At 49.4% G+C, this 25,701-nt stretch overlaps 1 protein-coding gene across 5 annotated transcripts in view; it reads left to right on the top strand.

Annotated features, from left to right (window-relative positions):
* SLC8A3 (solute carrier family 8 member A3) overlaps window positions 1–25,701 on the top strand; it is a 114,573-nt gene that overhangs the window by 75,142 nt on the left and 13,730 nt on the right. For 3 of the 5 annotated variants that reach the window (XM_055791551.1, XM_055791533.1, XM_055791558.1), the window contains one exon: window positions 16,519–16,625. In XM_055791551.1, coding sequence (XP_055647526.1) covers window positions 16,519–16,625 — 107 coding nt within the window. Of the gene's footprint in view, window positions 1–16,518; window positions 16,626–17,783; window positions 17,888–25,701 lie in introns of all 5 variants that reach the window. The other 2 variants (XM_055791552.1, XM_055791542.1) reach the window with 1 other exon arrangement.

The following is a 25,701-nucleotide window of genomic DNA, read 5'->3' as shown; positions in this document are numbered from 1 at the left end:
CAGTTCTACCACTGTATTTTGTAAACTCTGGCAGAAGCCTGTTTTTACTGAAAAAGGTTGTTTATAGTATTGGTAGACTGAAACAGGCTCCTTGATTTATCCCTATTTTAACATTTCTTCCTGTGGGTGATTGAGTTTAATTAAGGCTGACTAGTAAATATTTATTCTCATGACAGAAATAGGTCCAGGTTTGTCTGTTAAAAATGCTACACAGCTTGCCTCTTTGGCTTCAGCTAACTGAACCAAATGCTTGGCAATTTTATTAATACCAGTGAGGAAAACAACCTCAAACCCGATTGCCGCAAGCTTTTAACCATGCAGCTCTCCCCTGCCTGAGGAGCACCTCTCCCCCCAAGCATCCCTGTCCCCTGCATCCCGGGTCCCTGCCGAAGTGAAGCCCGTTGCCATGGAAGCCTCATTAAATCTGCATCTCGCCTGGCTGGGGCTGCGGCTGTATTTTTAGCCGGCAGTGGTTGCGTAAAGGCGGGGTGGGAATGGGACTGGGATGTGCCTTACATCTCGCCTTGATGGAGGCCAGCCAGGAACTACCACTGGCCAAAAGACATGTCCTGCTCAGGAAAGCTCTCGTGGGCCAGGCAGCCCTTGGCAGCCCCTGGTGCTGCTAGAGCAGAGCAGGGGGGAAGATGCAAGATGCAAAGCAGGTCTTAATGGCCAAGCAAGCTTTTGGGTGGTGGCATAGTTCTGTCCAGTGCCAGGGGGTCCAAAGAACTGGGGTCTCTTTAGGTTAGACTGAACATAACAAATCTCTCTTGACTTGAGCAAGATCTTAACACCTGGAGGGGTAGGAAGAAGCTTATCTGAGCACAGCTGAAGAACATTGCTGTGCTCTGAGCCATGAATATTTTTGGGGAAGTGATGCCACATATAAGCACATAGCCCCCAAAAGAAGGAAATGGAGCTAGATGGTGTTATAGATGCTCAGGGTGAATCCAGTCTTGGGTGCAGTCTTGCCTAAATTAATTTTTGGAAGGACTGGATTTGAGCCTATCTCCCTGTTTGAGGAACACAAGGCACTGAAGAATCTGAAGTCTGCACTTACTATAAAAAAAAAACAAAAACAAAACAACCAACCTAAAAAACACCACACATGTTCGCTCTTGGTCATTTCAAATCAGATTTGCTGGCGGTGGAAGATGAAAAAAGAGGAGGTTTTAGTGTGTCTCAGCACTGTCAGGATTTCTTGGCTTAAAATATGGCGCTGGGCCCTCTTCTCTCTCAGCACTGAATCCCAGCAGTGCTAAATGCTCCAAAACCCAGATTTTTATCCTGAATTACACCTGGGCAGTCTTTCAGTCTTCAGTGGGTCTCACAGATGGCCAGGAAAGCCTCGTCTAGCCTGCAAAACTGTTATTATTTGTGCTGAGGCATGAGGAGGAAAGAGTCCAGGTTGACTGTAAACTAATGATTCTTGTCTTTAATAAAAGTCATCTCTTTCTTTGGAGGCTGTGAAAATTTGATGTGGAGCAGTTGGGCTAAAATTAAATAGAGCCCAATGCTGCCATCCTGTACAGTCACCCTCCGTCAAAGCGGAGTCCTATGTGAAGCTCCAAGGGCTAGTAAGGACTGTTACTATCATGGCTTTTTAAAGAGATGGCAATATCATTAGAAGCAGGTTTTTTTTCTCCTTTTTCCACAGTCACCGATCTCCAAATGTCTGTCTCTGTAGGAGGCACCAACTGGTAAATAAACATTAAAAAAAAACAAAACAAAACAAAACAAACACAAAACCAACAACCCAAGATTATGTCTAATTTTCTGGAAGTGGGATGTGACCTGGATCTCTGTAGGTGAGTGTGCCTGACGGAGCCAACTTTTGCAGCTGCAGGCTATCTCTGCTGTAGACCATCTCCAAGTCCTCCATGGGTTATTTCTAGCTTCAAGACTGGCTCTGCAGACCCTTCTCAACACGAGGACCAATGCCTGTGGTTTGCAGGGGCTCTCCTCTACAGCTGTAGGACCTGCAACTCATCTTCAGTCTTGCTATGAGAGTACGGCAAGTGATGCTTTGCCCAGGCAGCCTCATTGCTCCTCATCCAGTGTCACGATTATGAGTCTTGCATGGCTTAAGTGGAAGGAAGATGGGCTTTTCAGACTACTTCAGAAAGCCCTAAATGCCATCTTCTGACTCCTGCTCAGGTCCTGGCTCTGGATCAAAGACACAAGCTGGTGAGCTCCTGCTTGGTGGCACCTGCCGACCCAGGAGGGAGCATGTGGGTTGGGACCTGGAAGGCCTAGGGCACTTTTTGTGCTGGTGCAGCCTCTATGCACCGGCCATGCTGCTGCAGATGGGTCACGCAACAGAAATGGGCTGCTGTGCTGCAGCGTGGAGCCAGCACCGCACTGCTCCGGCAGCAGCCCCAAGTGCGAGGGGTGCCTCCCGGGCAGCAGGGAGGCTGTGTGGGTGCCCGGGGAGCACGGGGCGGGTGTCTCTCATTGGTGTGTTTCATTCCCAGCTGCTCCAGCTGATTGCTGCTTGTGAAGTCAAGCAAGTCTTTGATATCGGCTCTGCTTTAGTTTAGCTTCTGTAAAGCAGAGATAAGCGCAGCCTACCCACAGATACGAAGCTAGGGAGAATCTTAGACCAACGAGGCATGTTTTCAGATCCTGTTTGTGGGTATTCAGCATCAGATTGGGGGGCTTTTAGCATTTTGAGAAGTTTCTCAGCATACATCTTACTCCAGTGCCTTTCTGAGGTGGCTAAGGAAGCCGGGGGTGGGGAGTATGATGGCAGGGAGCAGAGCTAAGGACAGCATCTGAAAAATAGAATGAGCCACTGATAAACACAGACAGACATGGTGGTAAACAGACAGACAGAGCAGAAGGCTCCCGCTCCTGACAGTCTTCCCAGCATATAGCAGTTTCCTTGTAAGAGTGCTGACACTCACTGCAGGGCACATGTGAAGTGAGCTGGAAGGAAGCAGAGACTGGAGCAGGGAGGAGCAATGCATTGCACCCAATTACATTCCAGCTGGGCAGAGAGCTGGGATGGGACCTCCTTTCAGAAAAAGTCAAAATCAGCTTGAAAAAAATCAAGTGCACCTTTTCCTTATTCTTCAGAAGCTCTTCATCTGGGGTTTCAAGTCCTAGAAAGTCTCCCAGATCCATAAAGGGAAAGACTCTTGATGGAGTCAGGGAGTTAATATTTTTTTTTAGGTGAGAGGGCTAGGAGGGTAAAGGGTGAGCTAATTAAACACAGTGCCTCCTCTGAAACCATGAGAGATTTGTTTTAGAGGTTTGCATGAGGTTTTAGCCTTCAGAGCAGTTGTGTCATGTTACTGAACTCCCAAAGATGTATTTACTGATGCTGGGTTGAAGAGTACTGCACCCACCACCAAGCTGGGTGGAAGACCAGGGCTGCAAGAATGGTTATTTTTTGTTATGGTTCTAACTAGATGGAGAGAAGTGTGTGAGACCAGCCTGCAAACCCAACATTCAGTGGGAGTTTGATAGGATATATGTTAAAGTGCATCAGGAGTGTGGCTGGGCTTTGTCAGAACAGGTCAAGGCAAACAATTGTTTGGTGGTGCTATCAGAACTTGGGAGAGGACAGCATCATTTATTAAGGTCTGAGGTGTTGAGGGAGTTGTAATAGGACGGCTTAGACAGCGAGAAGGGGAACAAGAGTCAAAGAACATGTTGGGATGAGGGTAGGGCAAACTTTTAGCATGGGTGAAGAGGCTTGGTGCTGATTTTTGCCATGAGGTAGAGAGGGCAGGAGGAGACTCCTGTCTGTCAGCCAGGGACCCCAGGAGGAGTTCAGGCTGTCTCCGATGTGGATCGGTCAGCAAGCTTTGCTAAAAGCACTTCCCACAAAGTGGGGTCCACGTGTGAAGGCCAAAGTGTTGGAAATTATAGCAGTAAGATGGTAGAGGACCCGCCTGGGTGGGTGGGGGCTGTGCAGACTGTGGTGTGTTTGGTCTGTCTGATGGGGTCATGCCAGCATGTGGCACTTGTCCCTGTTTCTGGCTGAGCTGGGCTGTCCCGTGAGGGGACTGGCTGTGGAAAGGCAGGGGGATGTCTGGCAGCTCGGCTCTTTGGGAGTCCCGGCTCCTTGGGAGTTGAAGCCTGGTCACTGGCAGAATTCGGCGAGGCTTGAAGGTTGCCCTGCTCCTAGATTTAACCCCTCTGAAACACCCTTCTTCACTGCAAAACTGGCTGATGGCATGACTTTTGTTCAGTTTATAAATAAGGAGGTGGCCTTTTTACCGTCCAAAGCTCTGGATTCTGGAAGTACGAGCCCAGCAGGGGCTGGCTTCCTTCTGGGAACCTGCAGCTCCTCCCAAGGCATTAACTTCTGGAAGCTAGCGAATGGCCCTGTTTGATTTTTTTTCCAGTGTGTTTTTATTTGGTAAGAAATATAATTTAAAAAGCCCCAAAGAGTGAGATGAAATGGTGTAACTGAGTGTCCTCTACCCTATTTTCAGTGCTACAGAAGAGAAGAAAATGGTGAGCCTGGTCAAATGTACAGGACCTTGGATAAAGATGCAATGGCTCTGTGTAAATGGTTGGATACACAACTTTGACGTTGCTGTGGCAATTCCACGTGCTGTCCCTTATCTTGGTCACAAGAAGCCTGTGACTGGAGCCAAAGGACCCCAGCTCTGGCTCCAGCTCCTTTTGTTCATATATAACAATTGTATCTGCAGCATGCAGAGCGGGCTTGTTTCAGGCTGGCAGCTGCGCAGCGCTGTTTGCAGCTCATTAATTTCCTGCAGATTGCTGCCTTGCCATTCCGGTGAATGTAGCACAACTCCAGTGGCTGGGCTGAGCACTGCCCTGCTGAGCTGAAAGTGCCGTCTGCACCAGGATGGGGGAAGAACAGATCAGGGAGGGGAAAGAGGGACTTGCAAGGCTGATGTCCAGAGAGATTTGCAATGGGGAAGTTTGCTTCACTCCCTACCATCTTTGCTGTGCTTTGAGCGCTGCAGTCTGAGGATGCTGTCATGCACAGGAGCCAGGAATGAGGTCTAGGCAGGCTGGGGGGATTGAGGTGTGCCAGCTCCCATGCTGAGAATTGGGCAGACTATTCTGACCTTTCTTGGAAAGCCAAATTTCGTTGCCAGTGTAGTAAGTGTAGGACAGTGAGTCTTGGGAGAAGCCGTGTTAAGAGGAGCCCTTGGTCTCCCCCTTTGTTGTCTGTGCTGGCAAGAGCAGTGCTTGGGCAGTAGGTGTGAATCTCTGATTGCAGTTGCACATCTGGGCTGTGCCTGCGGCTGATGCCAGCCCAGAGGGATATGCATGGGGGAGATCAAGGACCTGTAATCCACCTCCTCTCCCACACAAAAGCCACAGCCTGGCTTCAGTGGCAGTAGGATCAGCAAGCTGTGGTCTCTGTGGCCATCAGCCTCCCCTCCTGTGCTGGGTGGCCCGGCCCCAGTGTGCCAGCATGCCCCTCCCTGCACTGCTGGGGAGCCTTGGGTCACTCTGTCCCCAGCTGTGGCCCCCTTTCTGCCTTCACTGTCAGTGCCAGAGAGAAAGCCACCCCAATTATGCCAGGAGCCAGCTGGGTACGGAGTCAGTATGAGCTTGTGAAGCAGCATGGCAGTAGAACTGGAGTGGAGCTCCCAGAGGGCTGCTTTTGGCACTCGGGCAGCAAAGGCTAGCATATCTCTGCTGGGATGCCATGCAACACTGCAGACTTGACTTTGGGCATCCCACATCAGAAGGTTTTTGCAAATTCATTGGGAGTTCAGAGAACTGAATTTTGAAGTCAGATGAAAGAAGCTGTGTAGAGCTCAGCTGAGCTACAGCCAGCAGTGGCTGGCATGCAGGCTTCCAGAGCTGCACCCAGAGAAGATCACGTGGGTGGTTGTCCTCTGGATGTCGGGGGTGTGGATGACCAGAGGGTGCGGGTGGTTATCAGCACTAACAGGAGTGATGAGCTGAGGCAGGGATCGGTTCTCAGCACACGCCCTGGGGCAGCAAGCTCAGGTTGATGGGGTATGTTTTCCCGAAGGAGCGGTGCCAGCCGTTTGGGTCCCTTCAGACCTGCGTGACAAAGCACTGAGCAATGCGTGGCAGGGCCACGCCACTGGGCAGCACTGGGGGCTCATTTCAGCTAACAAGCTTCAGCAATTACTGCCCTGGGAGGAATTTAAAGCCTCCCTGGGCTGGTGAGGGTTGTTTTGAATCTGGCACTTCTCATTCCTCAACTTCATCCCCCCCCCTCAGTCCCCACCTTCTTGTCCTCGCCAGCATCTCCATGGCAACCCTGTTGCTGAAGAATAGAGAAGACATCTAAATATAGCTTCCAAATCTCCATGCCTTCAGCGAAAAGTCTAAAACCAGGGGCGACAGCTTGAAGCACTGGTCTGCTAATACCAGCCAGGGACGAATGTCTTGCAGGTGGGATTTGGAAGCACTGTGGTGGGACGGGGGTCACTTCTAGCTGAATGCCGGTTTCATGTTTGCTCAGGACATCTCAAGGGGCTTTGAGGTAGACCAGACTACTCTCTCCTGTCCAGGACACTCCCATGCCTGCACCCTGTCAGGTTTTGGAGCCATTCTCTAGAGCAAACAAAAGCATCTCCAGTACTTCATTTGGCCATCAATATCCATGATGGGTTTTGACATCATAGGCTTTTGTTGTGGTGCGTTAGACTAAGCTGGAAGCAGAAAAATTCTGAGACCTTTAGTAAGGAATAAATTATCTTCCTTCTTTCTCCGCCTTCTACTTTTTCTGATATTTTCTACTGTGACCACAGTGAAGTTGTGGCAGAGGTTTTTGCGCCTTTTAAAAAATCCTTTCTGAGAGTAAAAGGGCATAGCATCTTCTCAGTGAAGCTGTTCCCCTGGGAGCCTACACAAGGTAGGGAGGAGAGGAATGTCCATGCCCAGGGCCCTGGCACTGCTTTGCACCTACGCCAGGCTGATAACCACCAGAACTGTCTGGTTTTATGGGCTGCCAAGTTGAATTATTACTTGTACAAGACAAGGGTTTATTGTACAGACCTCAACAAGTAGCTCCGCAGTCTGTCAAGACTTTGCTTTCCCGTGGCCCTGAAGCATCAAGTCTTGTAGGGTCAGCAAGAAAAAGCTGACCTGCTTGTGTCTGTACACACAGCTTCAGTGTTTGGAGCCAACAGTCTGCAAGGTGACGCACAGATCAGCCTAGATTTTTTATTTTTTTTTTAAGAGGAACTTAAAAAAAGAGTATAGATGAAGATATTTAATAGGAAAAAAAACCCACCTTTATTAAACAGAATAAAGAAAAAAAACCTGTGGAGCTGGGCTATTATGTTTGTACAACCCAATGTAAATACCAGCAGCACAGACCCAGCTGAGAGAAAGGGGGTTTAACAAACTGTGGTTTTCCCCTCTTTGCAGAAATTCTTAAAAGCAAATTGTGGCATCTTTCCTTGAAGAACCCTGCATATTAGAGCATTTGATCATGCTTGAGCAAAGTGAAATACAGATTGCTTTGGAAATCTGCTTGTCTGGCAGGGTGACTGCGTTCAGGAAGCTCCCAGAGCATTTTTTGGTGCTTCCCTACCGTGGCTTTCCCAGCTCTTCAGGGCTTCTGAGTTGTGTAAGGCATTTGCCACTTATCAGCTCTGGTGCTGATCCCCATGGCTGACACATATGGATATACGTATCTCTTGTGTTGCCCTGAATAACATACCAGGTACTTAAGGATTTTTTTTTGCAAGGGGTGACAATGCTTAATGGGTTCACCTGCCTGCAACTTAGCAGCTGTGGTATCTCACTGCCAGTACGGTTATTTGCACTAGTACAAAGTAGATGTGAAACACTGTCCTGTGAAGTTGGCAGCATTTCATGTCCCTTTGCAGGGTTGGGTGGCAGTGAGACTTGAGGTCTGAGCTGCTGTGCTGGAAGCAAGCACAAACTGAAGAGTGAAGACGACCAGAAACTCAAAGTGACCCCTTTAGTTTTGCCATCCAATATGGAGGAAGGATAAGGCTTAGGTGAATATATATTTTTTTTAAGAAAATTGATTTATTTTTACCAGATATCACTATAAATCTTCTACTGGTAACACTTTAAAAATTTCTAATACAAGTAAAGACTTCTAAAAATACGGCTTTAGTCTTGGCTATGTCCCTTTAGTTAGCATGTGCCAGCTACTAAAGCATTTTCAATAGTTCTAATTGAAACATGAGCCAATTTACTAATTAGCCAAGACTACATGGGGAATACACAAAGGGAAAATGCCTTTCTGTGTCAATATTTCCTCCTTTATCCTTTACAAAGACCTGGTGTGACGTGAACAAACTGCACCACCAGCAGCCAGGCAGAGCCCCTACGCTCCTGGCTGTCCTGAGCAGAGTCCCACGCAGTCCCGCAGAGGTGGGCATGGAGTGGCACGCAGGGTTTTTGACTGGGGTCCTTGTCTCTGCCTTGGAGTACAGCCACTTTTTGCATGGTGTCTTCCTCAGCGGATCTTCTTCTCCCTCCCTGTGGCTTGCTGTAGCAGAGGTGGATGTTTCTGGCCCCATCCCTCACAGCAATGGAGCAGAGGTTCCCTGTGTGCTGTACGCAGGGCAGGGATAGGGGCTTGCAGAAGGGCTCTAGGTGGCCTGGGCAGGTCCCAGCCCCTGCCTATGTGGAGGGGGGCAGCCGGGGCATAGGGAGCCCTCCTTGCTAGGTGAGCCAGCAGGCAGTGCCGCAGGCTTCTTTCCCCTCCCTTCCCAAGCAAGTTATACCTTGGAAGTCTGGGTGGACATTACAAAGGACTTCCATGGGGAAAGATGGTCCAAAAAAACATCTCTACTGCGAAGCTTTTACAAACTAGTTGTGCAAACACCTACCTGTCAGGAATGGCTTGGTGAGAGTGGCTCTGCTGAGGCAGAGTGATAGCTGACTGCTAACAGCTGCTTTTTCAGCCTGATTTTCTGAGGTCTTTTGGTTCCCTAATGGCATAAAGGAACTTTAGCAAGGAAGAGGAGGTGCCTTGGAGAAATGCACAGCTCCCTGCAAATGAGAACTAAATCAGATGAAGCAGAGTACGTTGATACATAAATAAGTGATGCTTCCACCACTAGTTCAAGCACTCTCTGCTCTCTTCCATCACCCTCCTTATGGCTGTGTCACTGTAACATCTTCCACATTAGGAGTTCAAAGCAAGTAGGGACTGTCCCCTATCAAATCACTGCGAGAAAGAAGCATCACAGCCACAGCATGCATGTAGAAACTGAAGCACAAAAGTATCAAGTGACATGCGTGGATGCCTTCAGGCCTGCCTGGAGAAAATATATAGGCCATATAGCGATTAGCACTGCAGAGAACCCTATTTTAATGATAAAATGATAACTGGTTATCCCATAGGCCAGCTTGAAGACAGAAGAGAAAAAAACCAGTTTGGGGATGGGCAGACTTCTGTCTAGGATGCTTTACAACTGACTAGTCTGGTAGTGAAGCTGTTTGGGCTGTTCCCCATGTGCTTGCTACACAAAGTCGGGTGGCTCTTGCACAGCTGCTCTTCCAAGGTCTTCATGAATGACAGAGCCAGTTCCTGGAAACTGGCCCATAATGGCTTGTCTCCAGCTTCTGTACTAGCACCAGTTCTTCTGTAACTCGTACATCAGCAAGTTGCACATCAATGATCTGCTTCAAACTCTATCCTGACAGTTTGTCTATTCTGTTGGCATCTGCTTAGGTAATTGGTACCAATGTCTGCTCTGACCTTAGAGGCACCTTCAATTCTTACCTGGCTGCCAGAACAAACTGTGACCATCAGCAGTGGCTGCAGCTGGATACTTCAAAACTTGTTTCCCCCTGCTCTGTAATCCCCATGGGAGTAAAAAAAAAATCTTCTTTCATGGGCATGATCTTAAACCCAATGTGTAACCTGTCTATCTTGGTCATATTCTGGATAGGTTCCTAAAGTACCAGGGTTTCCTGTTGAAATTAAGATCACTCAGCATCTCCTTGGTGAGTTTAGTGGATCTGATTTGGGATCTAACGATTCTCCCCCTTGAACACCTCTCTTTGTCTGTGCTATGTGACAGCATAATCCTTTGCTTCAAAATGGCTCAGGTTGTCCCACTCTGGGTTACTTGATGCACAACCCGATGTGACCATGGGATGCATGGATGTGCACCCATAGCAAATCAGATGAGGATTGGGGTATATCAAGATGTGTCAAGAATGCTGTGACTTTACCCAAGGTATATGCGCTAATGATTCCCATCAATGAGTTACTAAAGATCTCCTGGTACTTCTTACTGTCCCAGAGATGTTTACCTTCCAGTCCTGGCTGCTTTCCATCCTGGCTAACAGCATCCCACCAGGGACTGTAAATCCTGCCCTTGTGCAGCCCTGCCTGTTTCAATGGTATACACTATGTGATATGTTCTGACTTACGCTGTTTTTAGAGCTGAGCCTTATTTTACATTCCAAAGTCACGCAGACACATCCTCTTAACCTTCTCGGCAATAATTCCTGCAAATGAGAGTCTGCACACAGAGAGATACTCAATATTTTCTAGCACATTAATCAAATAACCATCCAGTTGTTGCCTTGTGTGTTGGAAGTGGACGTGTTGTCAAATGAAATGATTTTATAGATTATCTTCTGTACTACCCAGATGGGGAATTTAGCAACATCATGTGCACAAAGTCCTTTAGGAGAAGATCAATGTCTATTCATTTCATCTTCTTTTGCTTACTCAAGGAAATCTCATACTTAATGTTGTTCCCCAGAGGAGCTTTCCCATCCCTAGCTTTTAAAACCAGAGATTGTTTCTAAGTGCATGTTGAAAGGAAAGCCCAGACCACCATCATCTGAGGGCTGTTGGTGGCAGCTTGCCATGACACCGAGAAAAAAGAGTGAGTGGGCAGCTATCCTGACTTCTGTATGGCCAGGTGCTCCCCAGGAATGCTGCCTTTCAGCTTGCCCTGCTGTGTCACAGCCCAAACCGAAAGCATCGTTCAGTCTGCTGAAAACACCACTGAGGCCTGAATTAAAGAACTCTTCCCACCCATGTACACCTGCAGGGAATGAGATTGGACTATGCTGTGACTTTGTGCTGGTGGTGGGGCTTGTGGTTTGCACAGTGGCTCCTTACTGCTAGGAAAGGCTTTTGGATGGTTTCTGTTGTTCTCTACTTTTGAGCTGTCTGAAGTACGTCTTGGCCACAGCCAAGCTGTCAGAGAGAAAGGGGAAGGCTGAAAAGTGTCCTCCTTTCCCTGTACGGAGTGACCAGAGGCTGGGGAGTGAAAGCTGCTCAGCTGAGCAAGGTGGGCTTCAGATCCCTCGCTTCCCATGACGGTGAGCATGCCCATTAGGGCAGCTACGCTGCCCTGCCTCCATTAATTTCAAGAAGCTGTCAGGATGTTCTTGCAGCAAAATGTTCCCAAGCCTCTTGCTCTCGCGCACTTTCTGCTTCTTGGTGTCCTCCTGTCACATCTCTCGCATTAATGTGATGTCTTCCCCGGGCAGTGTTATGCTCCAGCCCTTCTCCCCATCCATCTCCTCCTTTCTCCATGCCTCCAAGGAGGTAGCTCTCAATGCGGCTACAGGTGAGAGATGAGATCACATGGGAGCAATCTGTGTTTTTGGCCTCCAGATGATTTATGACAGCTCAGGATGCAGCTGTAGCTACAGTTGCTTTCATAGCACTGGAGAGGAGTGAGGTGCTCACAGTGGCTGGGGAGCTGCAGAGCCCGGGAAGGGGCAGCCCCCACAGCCACAGTGGGCAGGGAGGGGTGGCCTGGTGGCCCACTGCAACTGCCCTCCATCAGCACTGACCTTTCCATGGTGACAGCTAGTGGAGCAGCCAGCCAGTTGGGTGAAGGGCACTTCCCCTCAGGGGAACAAGCCCAGCCACACGTCCTCATCCTCGCAGGCTGCAGAGTGACCCGGGAGCAGGGATGCTGCTCTTCCCTCTGCCACAAAATCCCAGCAGAAGGTTAACTGCTTCGGTGATGTGGTGCCGGGACTGCGGACCCTCACCCACTTCCCCGTCCCACTGCACATTCCCTACAAACTTCTGCCGTGCTCCTTCTGCCCTTGCATGAGGAGGTCTGGCAACATGCTGGCTCTGGAGCAAGAGTAGGTGGTGGCTGTGGTTTGGCTGGAGCCTCTGTCCCACCACCCCACGGGTGGTGCGAGGGTCCCCCTGCCACACAGCCCACACCGCCGGGCTCCTGCGCGGGGTCCCCAGAGCTTTCACGGTGCGGTGGAGCCTCCGAGCACTCACTGCCTCTCGGCAAAGCTGGGGAGGTGCGGTCTGGCACCCCCTCCTCCTCTGGGATTCGGTCACATTGGGTGAGGGGTGCAGGGCCCTGCCTGTGTCCGTGTGGGGCACCTGCAGCTCGGGTCTGTGGAAGTTCTGCCCCTCACCTGTTGTTTCAGAGCTGGGTAAAAGGCCCTTTTCTCCCTGTGGCTCAGAGTGAAGGAGGAAAACATGAATTTGCCAGATTGGTTGCCAGATTCAGACACTCTTTTTTGAAAAGCCACCTGAGGCTTGAGTGTGTGGTGAGGGTCCAATCTGCAACAGAGCTGAGCTGGTGTAGGAGCCCAGCAGGTTTGCTCTCTCAGTGTCCTCACCCAAAGGGACTTGCTTTTGCAAAGCCAGCATCTTACTGTGTGGCCCTCTATGGTTCCTCACTGCATTTTCTTTGTCTTGGTTGACTTATTTTTTAAATACATTAAAAAAAGACTACTCTAAGGAAATCCCACTACTGTTGGACTACTTAGTAGGCCATATAGAACTCTCTGTACTTAGCAAAAAGCGCATGCAGTGAGTCATTATTCCTTCAGTCCAGTGTGTTGAGTATTCATCGCACTGACCAGGGGCTCGCCTGAAATCAGGCTTTCCCCACACACAGCACACTGCCAGGGAGCTCATCTGCTGGGTACGCGTCCTCACTGAATGAGCATTTCTCCGCCACTCTGGTATGTGCCCGTACCACTCGTGGGGATGGGAGAGCCACAAGAAGGAAAGAAAGAAAGAAAGAAAGAAAAGAAAAACAAGTTGCTGTATGAAAGCAAACTCAAATGGTGTGCATGCATAATATTCATTGCATAAAGTCTTAGAATAGCTATTGTCATGGTACCTAAGCTGGCCCCTGGGAAACAGGGTCTGTGTTTTTATTTCCAAATTCTTTCAGACAAGCAATATTGAGTAATTTGGAGCTCCTACAATGGAAAAACCATAAGCAATGGTAATTATGAAAGGGATTTTAAAAAGCAACCCGTGTTCAGGAAGTATTGGCTTCTTTTGAGAATCCCATCTTCTGTTTTGTTGTATATGAGCAAGGGAAAGATCACAGCTATGAATCAGCTGTAGGTTTAACTCAGCAAATTGAACAAGCTTTGTGAAGTGTCAAGGGCCCAAACAACATCTGATTCAAAAGCCAGATTCGGTCAACCTCTCCAATGAAAACATAAAATCATCGTGATGAAGATGAATTCTTAGCAGAGCACCAACATTTACACCAGAGAGGTATCATTTAAAATTCTACATCCTTCAGGCTGGATTAGCAGAGGTAGAAAGGGTCTAGCGGAGGGAAAGGAGGCTTGCTGGCATTAGTGCAGGGTATGGGTAGGGCAAGCACTGGCAAAAATAAAGCTGATTTATCTTAGAAAGAAGAATTAGAGGTGATTTTTCTTGCATATTCCTGCACTGATGGATATAGCAGAGGTTGTCCAAACTCTTTCCTCTATCCTGCACGCCTTCATTTGAAAGATGAGGTTTGGGACTGAGACCAAAACAAGAGCCAGCACAAGGAATGGGATTTCCACAGTCAGAGTGCAGGTGCAGTTATGACTTGAGGGTCAAATTATAGATAGCTGAATAATTTTGTGGTTGTTAATGATACCAGCAGGAATGCAAGCTGCAGCACCGACAATTGATCAACTCTTCTATTCTCTGTTGTGAAATGGTGATTTTCAGGGGGCTAATGGTAGTGACGGCATGCCCAGCATGCAGGGCTGGATTGCTCATTCTCTGAAGTGCTGTAGGATCAAAGATACCGGGTATATTTAATGCCAAGGGCTACCAGCTGAGGCACATAGGGATTTGAAGTTTAGGGTTAGTTTTCCAGACTCTTATGATTGCCAGTCCTACTTTCCTCCTCCTTTCCATCCCCAGCCAAGGCTGGTTGTGCACAAAATGCACCAGGGGCTGATCTGAATGTTGAGGATGGGTAGGGAGCGTGGGGAGGTCATAGCCACAGGGCCACGTGTGGGTACAGAGCTGTGGGAAGCAGGGCGTCATTCAGCGGCAGGAGGAGCAGCAGGCTCTCAGGGGGCAGTTGCTTTAGGGTAAGGGAAATGCTTTGTATATGAAACTGACATTTTGTTTAAAAAATGACTTCCAGCTTGGGGTTGGGGCCAACTGGAAGTCCAGGAGCGCCGAGAGGGCAAGCACATGCCCATTTAGGCTTTTGACGCTGCTCCCATAACATCCTCTTAGGCAAGCTCAGGAATCGTGGGTTAGGTGAGTGGTCAGTGAGGTGGATTGAGAACTGGCCGGATGGCAGAGCTCAGAAGGTTGTCGTCCATGGCACAGACTCTAGCTGGAGGCCTGTAGCTAGTGGTGTTCCCCTGGGGTCAGTGCTGGGTCCAGTCCTGTTCAACTCACTCATCAGTGACTGGGCATGTGAAGGCACGGAGTCTACCCTCAGCCAGTTTGCTGATGGCACCAACCCGGGAGGAGCGGCCGATACCCCAGCAGGCTGCGCTGCCAGCCAGCCAGAGCTGGGCAGGCTGGAGAGCTGGGCAGAGAGGGACCTCACCAAGTTCAGCGAAGGCCAGTGCAGGGTCCTGCACCTGGGGAGGAACAACCCCCCACACCAGTACAGGCTGGGGGTGACCTGCTGGGAGGCAGCTCTGCGGAGAAGGACCTGGGAGTTCGGGTGGGCAGCAAGTTGCCCACGAGCCAGCAGTGTGCCCTGTGGCCAAGATGGCCAGTGGGACCCTGGGGGGCATTAGGGGCAGCGTGGCCAGCAGGCTGAGGGAGGTGATCCTGCCCTGCTGCTCTGCTCTGGGGAGGCCACATCTGGAGTGCTGGGCCCAGTGCTGGGCTCCCAGTTCAAGAGAGACAGGGAACTGCTGGGGAGGGTCCAGCGGAGGGCTATGAAGACGATGAGGGGAGTGAAGCATCTCCCTGATGAGGGAAGGCTGAGGGAGCTGGGCCTGTGTGGCCTGGAGAAGAGAAAACAGAGGGGATCTTATCAGTTGCTACAAATAGCTTAAGGATGAGTGCCAAGAGGACGGGGCCAAGCTCTTTCCAGTGGTGCCCAGCAACAGGACAAGGGGCAACAGGCACAAACTGCCACACAGGAACTTCCATCTGAATGTGAGAAAAACTTCTTTCCTTTGAGGGTGACAGAGCACTGGGACAGGCTGCCCAGAGAGGCTGTGGGGTCTCCTGCTCTGGAGACATTCAGAACCCGCCTGGACACAATCCTGTGCAACCTGCTCTAGGTGAACCTGCTTTAGTAGGGAGGTTGGACTAGATGATCTCCAGAGGTCCCTTCTGACCCTCACTATTCTGTGATTTAGAGTGGTTGCATTTATACAAGCAGGTGATTATATGTTCTCATCAGTGCACGTGCAGACAACGTTACATTTAAGAGGGTGTGAGATCAACCTGGAATAAAAGCACTAATCCCTTCCATCACAGGCAAGGGATGAGACTGCACGAAGCCTTTCAGCCACCAGCAAAGTGAGGGGAGCGCCAGGGCATTTTCAGCTCACAACAGCTGAAGGAGGCTGGAAGGAGGTGGCAGGTTGGCAGAGCCTGCGACTCATTTCCCTTGTTCTCTTTGTGCATGAAAGCCAAGGGACGGTGACCTCTGCATAAGGCATGTATTTGCTGTAAAAGGAACCATAGCGTAGTGAGCTCTGCTCTCCTTTTCCTACAGAATGCTTCAAGAACTCGTAAGAAATTTGCTGAAGGAGAGATGTAGGACGTGCTGCCCAGCTGCTCCAGCAGCCAGCACCTCTCAGAGCAGGCTCGTGAAGCTGCATCACCTAGGGTTTCCTCTGGTGTGAATTATTTTAGAGCTGCAGGCTGTGGGTTTCCCCACAGCCCACGCAGCTGGTGGCCGTCTGCCTGGCAGGCGACCGTTGCCAGCAGGGAGGCAGCAGCGTGATGCCTGTGGGGTGTCTGTGCTTGTGCGTCTGCTTCTGCACGTGTGCGTGTGTGTGTGTGTGCCCTGGGTAGCAGGGTGAGGGAAACCTGCTTCTCCGCTGGCCATCAGACCTTACTGCCCACACACTGAGCCACGAGCCACTGGGCTGGCAGCTCCTGAGCCCCTTGCCAGTTTGTGGGGGGATCAGAGCTCTTTTTGTCAAACTTTGCTTTGCACAGCATGGCCTGCCATCATGCCTTGGGTTAAACAGAAAACTGACCAGTGTCATTTGCAGGAGTGGGGCATTAGCCTTTCTTAAGGGCCACGTTGAGCTCGTTCAGTGGGTGAGAAAACTTTGACTCTCTAATGTACCCATTCAGCTCTTTCCTTCCTCCACTTTTGCTTCTCTGTTCCCTTCTCCCCTTTATGACCCTTATTATTTTTCCGTCCACAGCAAAACAGTTCACATCAAGGTAATTGATGATGAGGAGTATGAAAAAAACAAGAATTTCTTCATTGAGCTGATGAGCCCCCGCATGGTGGATATGAGTTTACAGAAAGGTGTAGTACTAGCCCTGCAGACTAACATTAACGTTCTTCTTTCCTCTTCTCTTCCAACTCCTTCCTCCTCTTCTCCTCCTCTTCCTCTGATGTCTTTCTGTCTCCAACTGCTATGCCCTAAACACTGCTGTGCGCACACACCGTGTCACATGGTACCCATGGGGTGGCATGGGGAGTGACGCTGGGGCCGGGGAGAAGCGAAGTGGTGAGGGGGGCAGAGAGAGTAGGATGGAGGGCAGTCCTACTTGTCCGTATTTCTGTGGTGGCTTGAGAGGGACCTTCTGCCATTGACACTGGAGGGTCCAAGCAAATTTTCTATTGTCAGCAGGAAGATGCTGGCTAGAAACACATCCAGCGTCTCAGGAGATCATCACCCAGCCCCGGTACTATGGGTTGTCCCAGTCAAACCTGTGTTAGAAAAAGACAGGAATCAATGCCTGTCAGAGAAGCAGTTCTGATAACCCCTGAGAAGGACTCGGCAAAGGCTCTGCAGCCCCCAGTCCAGTTGCTGCGGAGCAGCTCTGGGAGCAGGAGATGAGGGCAGGGAGGAGCTGAGGCCCCACTTTGGTTCACCTGAAGGCTCCCAGCAGCTGTGTGCATTGCAGGGATGCTGGAGGGAGTCGGGTGAGCTGACAGAGCTGTAGCCCGCTGTCAGAGACCCATCTCACCCCACTGGGGAGTGTGTCTGTGAGCACCCCTCTCTCTGTTTTCTCCTGAGGCTCCCAGCCCAGAGCCCCTGCAGATTTATTATTAATTGTGAAGGTAGCAGAAACAATTGATCTTCCAGCTAAAACACAGTGGGTACCCCAGGGTAGTCCCTGCTGATTTCCAGGCAGCCGATACCCTTTCCATTACCATCTGACACTGAAAAAAATGCGCTGCAGAAGTTGCCTTCCACTAATCATCAGCAAGGTCCTCCTCCCTCTTTCCCTCCCTCCTCACCCCCTTGCCAGCCCCCTCTCCTCTTAACACCCTCCCGCTCCCCAAGGAGCAGCTGTGATGGATGTCCCGTGTTGAACAGGCAGGCCGACGTGCACCACCCCACCGGGGAAGGGGCTGTGTGCCAGGAGCCCATGCCACCGCTGCCGCTGCTGCTGCCGCCTCGCCTCCAGCCAGCTGACCTGCTGTACACAGTTGTCTCTTTTGTTGTCCCTACAGGAAGACCGTAAGGGTTAAGATAGTAGATGAGGAGGAATACGAAAGGCAGGAGAATTTCTTCATTGCCCTTGGTGAACCGAAATGGATGGAACGAGGAATATCAGGTGTGAGATCCTTTATGAAAAACATGAAAAAAAAAAAAAGAAAAAAAATCAGAATCAAGTCTCCAAACCCCAAATCCAGAAAATATAACCCTCTTTCTCCTCCTTCCCCTCCCTCCTTTTCTCCTCCTCCTGTAGATGGATCGACTTTTACTCTCTGCCCTCCTCGCTCTCACCCCGTTTCGGTGTCATCTCTGCCTTTTAGAGCTCAGCTTACTTCTGATCCTCCTTTTGTGCAATGCTTGAGCCTCAGAGGCTGTATTATTTTGAATGGGTTTCCTTGTCTTGATCTATTTTTTGCTCTGAGCACACCTTTGCTATTCTCCCCTCTCCTGCTCCTTTGCCAGGACCTTAGGGAATGTGAAAGGCAAGAGAAGGGCATAATGCATGGCTGCCCCCTTGGATCTCCCCATATGCACCCCTCCCCCCTCATCTTTCCCTCTGTTGTTGTCTGCCAGTGGCATTGCCTTAGTGCTCTTGGGTGCCTGTGAGGTGTGATGAAAAGCCCATGGGAGAAGAAGGAAAGTGCGAGGTTTCTCATTTTGCTTTGTTTTGTAAAAAAATGGTTCTCCCTGTCTGTCATCTGAAAACCTCCTTAGTGTGTCACAATCAATTAAAGTCTGTCATGCAGAGGGTGTGGAGCTCTGCTAAGGTCCTACTTCATCAGCAGTGAGACCCAGAATCTCGCAGCAGAGCAGGATTATAGTGGGAATAAACCTTGACTTACAGTTGTGCCTTGCCTACAAGTATCATTGTCCTTGTCCTATACCTGTTAGACCTCTTTCTCACTGAGCCAGTCTTGCCATTGGCTTCACCAGCTTTGAGGTGGCCCAGGAGAGCCAAGCTTTAAACAGAAGCACTTTACACAAGGGAATTCAAATCTGGCTTCCGAGTGTCTGAGATGGAGTAGAAAAAGATGTGTGTGCCCATTGGCTTTTTTCTGCTCCCATGTGCTGCTACAGGTGATGGGAACACCTGGCAGTTGCCTGTGCATTGCACAGCTTTCCCTTGCTGAAAACGCCTCCCATCTCTTATTTTGCCGGCGGAGCAGCTGCCTTCTGGCCAGTTTGAGCTCCCCATGCACAGCTCAGCAGGGCATTTGGTATAGACACAGCTTGCATAGTATGACGATGTCATATAGCATCCGTGGATTTGTAAAACGTAAACCCAAAACAGATTTGTAGTTTCAGGTTGCTAGACCACCTCCAGCAGCCCATAGGCAGTGAGGGACATTAGATTTCTGTGTGTTGAGCACAGGCCCTTGGGTTTCACCAGGTCCAACTGCCCTTGAGTGGAAGCAGTGACCAACCTGCCCTATCCCGTGGGGGTATGTCTCAGCAGTTAATTGCCCTCCAGGGTAAAGGCATGAGCATGGCTTCTAGATAGAAGTCACCTGGCCTCAGCTTGTAGCCACCAGTTGTTTTCCTACTGTTCTCTATCAGATGAAAGGACTATATAGCGTGCCACAGCTTCTGTGTGGGTACCTGCTCATATACCCATAGTACACTCAGATTTCTTCTTGGGAGTTTAAGGAGATTAAGCCCTTTGTGTCAGCAAAGCGTTCAGCCCTAGTTCAAAGTCTTCAGCCCTAGCATCACCGTAGGGTCTCCCCTCCTACTCATGGGGCTCCCACCTCCATCTCAGCAGGTACAGGAGGAAAATCACCTGTCTCTGGCTCTGTCCTGCTTAGGACTTGGCAGCTTGGAGCATCACACTGCAGTTTCTGCTCAGTTGTCTGCTCTCTGTGAGCCCTGCATCCTTTTCTAAACCAGTGACCTTCAGTGAGATACAGAGTCAGGATTGAGCTGGTTTTTGTTAAGTTCTGCATTTCTTTTTCCTGTATAGGCCATGTTGCATCTGGCTGAGTAAAAACACATATTTGAAAAAAATCCAAATAGGCCCTAAGGTGGTTCAGTTGTAAAATGTCCTCATTATCGTTAGGGCTGCGATGCCAGTTTGCTGTACTGTGCGTGTCTCATTTACTCCAGCATCAGTTGGAGTCAGTGGGACTGTCTTGATTTGCAACAGGCAGAGAGGAGATAAAAGCCAGGCTAAATGATCTGCAGCACAGAGCCTGCAGACCAGCCACTTCCCTCACCAGAGGTGAGGGCACACCCTCGGACAGACTCTGTTTACCTGGAGGAAGTAAAGGACCATGCCAAAGAGGAGACAGGGAGCCCTGGTTGGCCTCGTTAGAGAAAAGTCAGAGTGAGAACACCATAGTTTCAAAGTCTAAGAGACTGGAGAATAAAATACATTTGTAAATGTTGCTGGCACAAGGTGGCACAGTTGCTACACTAATTCCAGGGCATCTGGAAAGATCCCCAGCTCCATAGTGCTGCACGCTGACATCTCCATCGAGTGTACCTTGTGCCTGCGATGAAGAATAAGGAGCTATGCAAACCTTTCCCATGCAGGGCGTCAGGAATGATTGACAGCAGATGCTGTCACCAGCAGCTTCACGGGGCACACACAAGAGCTGGCTCTTGGTGGAGGAGGTGTCCCAGGACACGCATGGGCTTGCATGTGCTCAGGAGGCACAAAACACAGTGTCGGGAAGGGATGCTCACAGTGACTCCCACACGTGTTCCTGCCATCATCACACTGTCTCAGGGGCAGAGTTTGGATAACTTATTTATTGCAAAGCACATGCATGACTGATAGAGCCCCACAGGCTGCAATGTCATTGCAGCCACCTTGGTGCAGACGGCCCCCGCAGCGCTGCACAGATGCTGCCATCGCCCCCCCCCCCCCAGCAAATCCCAAAGCACAGCCCCCTAGCTGGGACTCTACCTTGGTTGTGCTGCGGTGACGAATGGGCCCCCATGCGACTCATACAGCGAGGGCAAAGCACAGCTCCTGCCTCTCCTGGGAGGTTCAGGACGGGTTGCTTTTGATGAAGAGTCTCTCTGGGCTTCGGCTGCCCACGCGTTTGTTTCCAGCACTGCAAAAGATGTAATTTTCTTGGCGATGTGTCCTTGTTTTGTTGTTACTCCCCACTTAGCTGTGTCACACTGAGCCTGTGCCTAGGGAGCTGTAGGAGTATTCTCAGGGTGTTCTCAGACAGCTCTTGGTAGTGGGTGGTGTCTTCAAAGCATCTCTTCTGGCCCCACTGGGAGCAGGGCAGTGTTGGGCGCCTCAGCTGACTGGCAGTCGTGTTTGGAAGTTATCAGCAGTCTGGGTTGCACAGAGACAGCCAGTCCATGGCAGTCGTGCCGGCACTACCATAAGCTACGTGCCAAGGGCCGGCGCTCGCCGCAGGGCCTCCCCACACAGAGGGTAGCTGCTAGCTTGCTTTAAGGGTACAAGCTAGGTAGCAGTGATGAAATCAGTGATGATGTGTGGTGCCCTGAAGGGAAGGCAGAGCTGGTGGCAGGGATCAGGGATGAGTAGATGTGTGCTTCTCAAACCAGCTTGGGGCAGAGCTTCGACTGTTTGTTTTGGTGTGCAGAACTTGGTGCTATTCACGTCCACTGTGCTGTCCCTGGGGGTACCCACACTGCTGCTGGATGCGGTGGCAGTGATTTCTGGTGGAGGGTGGAGGAGGATAGCAGGCGGGAGCAGCATTTGCTACTGTACGGTCGATTTGCATTACTGGCTGTGCTGTCCTGTACGTGCCAATACAAAGCAGTTACCTCCACTCAAGGGAACATCTCCTTGGCCCTGATCAGAGCTGTGGGGTAGGGGGTTGTATCTTCTCTGTGAGGGTCAGAGCTGAGCAGGAAATATATGCTATCGCTTTTGCTGCTTGCGCTTGCTAGCACCTTACTGGGGGAAAAAAACCCATCTCTACTCAGAGGTACCTGTGGTAGTCCAAATACAAATTCCTGTCTTCAGGTTGCTTAGGGCTTGCATAATGCATAACAGCCACAGATACAGTCTTTTGACTGAAACATTTTGCATCATCTGCAGATGATGCTCCTCACTGTTTACCCCCAATTATATCAGTACCACGCTGCTTTGAGCCTTGGGGTGCTTAGTTGTTAACCCTCACCATAAGGAGAGCTGACCACTTACTCCTGGTAATATAAATGCTACATCTACAATACCAGACTTTGTCTTGCAGCTCATTTATTCTTTTTCACCAATTGCTTTCTGCAGCTGGAGTTTTTCAAAGCTTTTCTGATGATCCAAACAAATTACATCAAGTAGTTTTACTTCAGCAGCTCTTTTTGTTGATGTGCCCCAATAATTCAAATAGATGAGAATAGATCTGAGATGGGTATCTTGCCAGCCCAGTCTGTGGTGAAGACCAGTACTGACTTAGTAGTGGATATCAGATGCAAAGAGCTCTGGCAAAGATGGTGCTTGCTGCAAGCTTCTTTTATCAAAGTGAGTAAAAAGGAATCAAAGAGAGATAAATTCTTTGCTTGGCAAAGGCAGTAAATGTTGCTTTTCTCTATCCTCCCGGGCATCTCCCAGGTTTCCTAATTTTTTTTTATCTTCTCCATCTCTAAAAAATTAGTCTCTGAATCTTTCTTGTCTCACCTTTCCTCCATATGTGCACTCACATAAACTGAATCCCTGTCTACTGAGCGCTGGAGGGCTTTGAAACTTCCCAGCACCCTGAGCCACCTTTCTGGCCATCCTTTTTTCAGCACTTTTTTAAAGTGTTCCTGCAGTGAAACAAGTATTTTCCTTTACGACAAGATGCTGTCTGTTGGTTTGACTCTTGCTCTCATGGCAGCTCGGGTGTCCTGTCAGCTCACAACTGAAACAAGGATTTTGCTGCTGTCAGCCCAGCAGGATTTTTGAGAAATACTTTCTTCACACATCAGCTTTCACACTTTTTCCACAGTTCTGGCTTACAGGGGAAAAACTTGCTTTGCTTTCCCTGGATAAAGTCAGTCTTCTGCTTAAATGGTGGTTAACCCTAGTGTTGATGGAGCCCGAATGACAAGCGAGGCTGCTTTGAAAGATTTGTTGATTGCAGATAATAATAAAAATAGCATTTTGGAAATTATGTTTCTTGAGGGTAATTGGGAGTCTGCTTGTGTGAATTAAGCTCATGGCACAGCAGTGGAAGATTCAACCTCAGGGCTGGTACATCAAGGCTATGTCTTGAGGGTTACATTTTGTAAAAGGGATTGATATCCTTCATGCAAAATTTTGCTTCAGAAAGCATGTCTCTCACAAGATATGGCTTCACTGGAAATGGGAGCACAGATGGCTGGTGAGCACTACTAAGCAGCTTGCTGTCATGACCTGGCTTGGGAAGATTTGGTCTGAAGTCCTCTCAGCCCTTCCAGCACAGAGTCAACTGGTGTGGACAAATCTCATAACACATCTTTTAATCAAGTGTCAGCACCCCTGCCAGGAAAGCTTCGTGCCTCAGAGGGAGGATGTGGCTGGGAGTTGCAGAGTAAGGATTAAACTGTGAGTGAAGGAGGATTCCTAGCTTCGATTGATCCAGCAAGTTATCTGTGTCAAAATATTGACGAAATGATGTGACTTGATACAGAGGTCTGTGCCTGTATAAGATAAGCTGCATCAATGTGCACCCCACACGTGCTGGGGTTTTCTGAAGTGTGGGCAGATGCTAAGAAACTCCTCCTTCCATCAGCTACGGATGGGAATAGGAAAGAAATGTTAGATTGCTGTTACCTTCTTCCACAAAGGTGTAATAATTTGCTTGCAGCTCTGTGATTAAGCTGAACGCTGCTGGTTCTCCTGATGGAGAGGAATCTCCTGGAGTCTGCAAGAGCTTTGCTATTGACTTCAATAATAACAGCATTCAGGTTAATGCTTCAAAATCTCTGCCTTCTTTAGCCTATAAAAAAATCATGTTTATAGCTCTTCACAGTCCATTAGGGAAGCAGTTTGCTTACCTCGGTGAGTAAATTTGGAGACAGAGCCTGTGGACAGTTACATCTGGAAGATGGGGGATCCTTACCTCTTTTGAGAACGGAGCCTGTGGTTTGCCTGGTCACTGAGCTCCTTCGGGTGCGCATGGGGTGCAGGCAATGTGTTCTCTTGCTTTGGCTGCCTGTGGCTGCCCTGCTGTGTGACTGAGGGTCTCCTCAAAATCCAGCCTTCTCTCCCTCATTTCAGCTCACCCTCTAAGTCCCAGGCCCTTAACAAGGGTTCTTTCACCTGCGCAGTGACTTCCTGGAGCCTTTAGGGATATTGATTAGGAAAGATCTGTGTTAATGAAGAATGAGTCCAGAATAAAGCATGCAGCGTGGTCAGATCTCTCTGTGAGGCAGACAGCAGAAAAAGGTATTGCACCATTTAGAAAAAGACTGGGACACACGTCTAGCACATCAGGTTGCTGTAAGCTGCAGGACTGCTCGATTGCAGGTCTGCTCCCATCCTGAGCCTGGTTCCTCCTTAACCTTCTTTGGCTTCGGTACAGTTAAAGCAAGAAGGAATTCAATTCCTGATTGTAACCCACAAGAACATGTATGTCACAGCACAATTTTTAGCAGCTAAATTCAGGTCTGAGTTGTCCAGTGGCAGGGGAAGTGAGTTCATGCACACAGCTTTGACTTTGCCAGTAAAAACCAAGCCTGCAAGGCAGAGAAATCCCAGTAAAGTAGGAGCTGGGATCCAGAGCTGAAGGCCTTGGATCTTCTGAGACAGTCAGGGTCACCTACCTTGTCTGTGGGCATGCGTGCTTGTCTGCATTCACGCCATGCAAGTGTTAGGTAAGGGATACTTGGGACTGCTATTTTGGATTTGACCGTGGAGCTAATTTTAGCAGCTCCCGGTAAGAATACACGTGTCAGGCCTGTGAGACTACCTGAGATGCCAACAGCAATGAGGTGGCCTGGCTTGGCCCCACAAGGAGCATGACAGGCAGAGCAGGAGAGTGCAGGACAGGGAGAGGTGCCCTAGGGAGGGATGGAGGGATGCAGCCCAGGCGGGAAAGCAGAGGGAGGCTTGTGGGATGGGAACAGTACAGGGGCCATCAACAAGGCTGGTACAGGTACAGCATCCCCAGACGGACTGTCAGGAAACATTACAGGTCAGGTCTAAGGGCACATCAGCAGATGCGTGTGCAGGAAGGAAGCTTTAGTCCGTGAAATCACTTTCTTGCTTGCATGCACAGCATTCACTCGGAAATATAAAGATAAAATAATCCCTTGGCTTTCTGCATGCTGTATTCTTGATGTTTCATTCATAGCTTTATAGGCTTCTTCAAATATTCATGTGTCATACCATAAGTGAAAGGGAGAAAAATAGTTCTTTTGCTCAGAAGAAAATGGGGAAAAAAATAAACTCAAATCCCAGAGCACTAGAATAACAGTTTTAAAAAACATGAGGAACCAATGATTTTTTTTTTTTTTAATAACCACAGTAGCTTAGGGGCCCAGTAATTTTTCATTATATTAAAAAGGAACACTGAATCAACCCATTGTACTAATGCTTGTAATTGCAAAAGGCAAATTAAATTTCCCCACATTGTCTGGAGAACCAGAAGACCATGGAATAGTAAGGACGCCACAGGGTAGCATGGAGCTGCAGCAGGACAGAGCTACAAGGAGACTCAAGACTACAAGGGGCAGTGACAAGCCTGTTGGAGACCTCCAGGCAGAGCTCTGCAGAGGATGGGAGGTGCTTTGAGCAGAGCAAACATCCCATTGCTTCTCGTGGCTCTGGGGCATTGTACATGCTGCCAAACATATTCATGAATGCTTCCCCCAAAGGTTTTTGACTCTCAAAAGGAATTGACCCTGAAACACAAGGGATGCTCAGCAAGGAGCCTCTTCATTGACCTTTCCTTGTTCTCTGCACATCTACCTGCCCCCACAGACAAGGGAGACCTCCTGGAGTGCCCATGGTGTTTCCAGCGGGGGAGATGGATAGGTGGATGA

The sequence above is a fragment of the Falco peregrinus genome, chromosome 1 (genome assembly GCF_023634155.1).
Source record: "Falco peregrinus isolate bFalPer1 chromosome 1, bFalPer1.pri, whole genome shotgun sequence".
In the NCBI taxonomy this organism is placed as follows: domain Eukaryota; kingdom Metazoa; phylum Chordata; class Aves; order Falconiformes; family Falconidae; genus Falco; species Falco peregrinus.
Note: the sequence above shows the minus strand (reverse complement) of the source record. Positions and strands in the feature narration are given on the sequence as shown.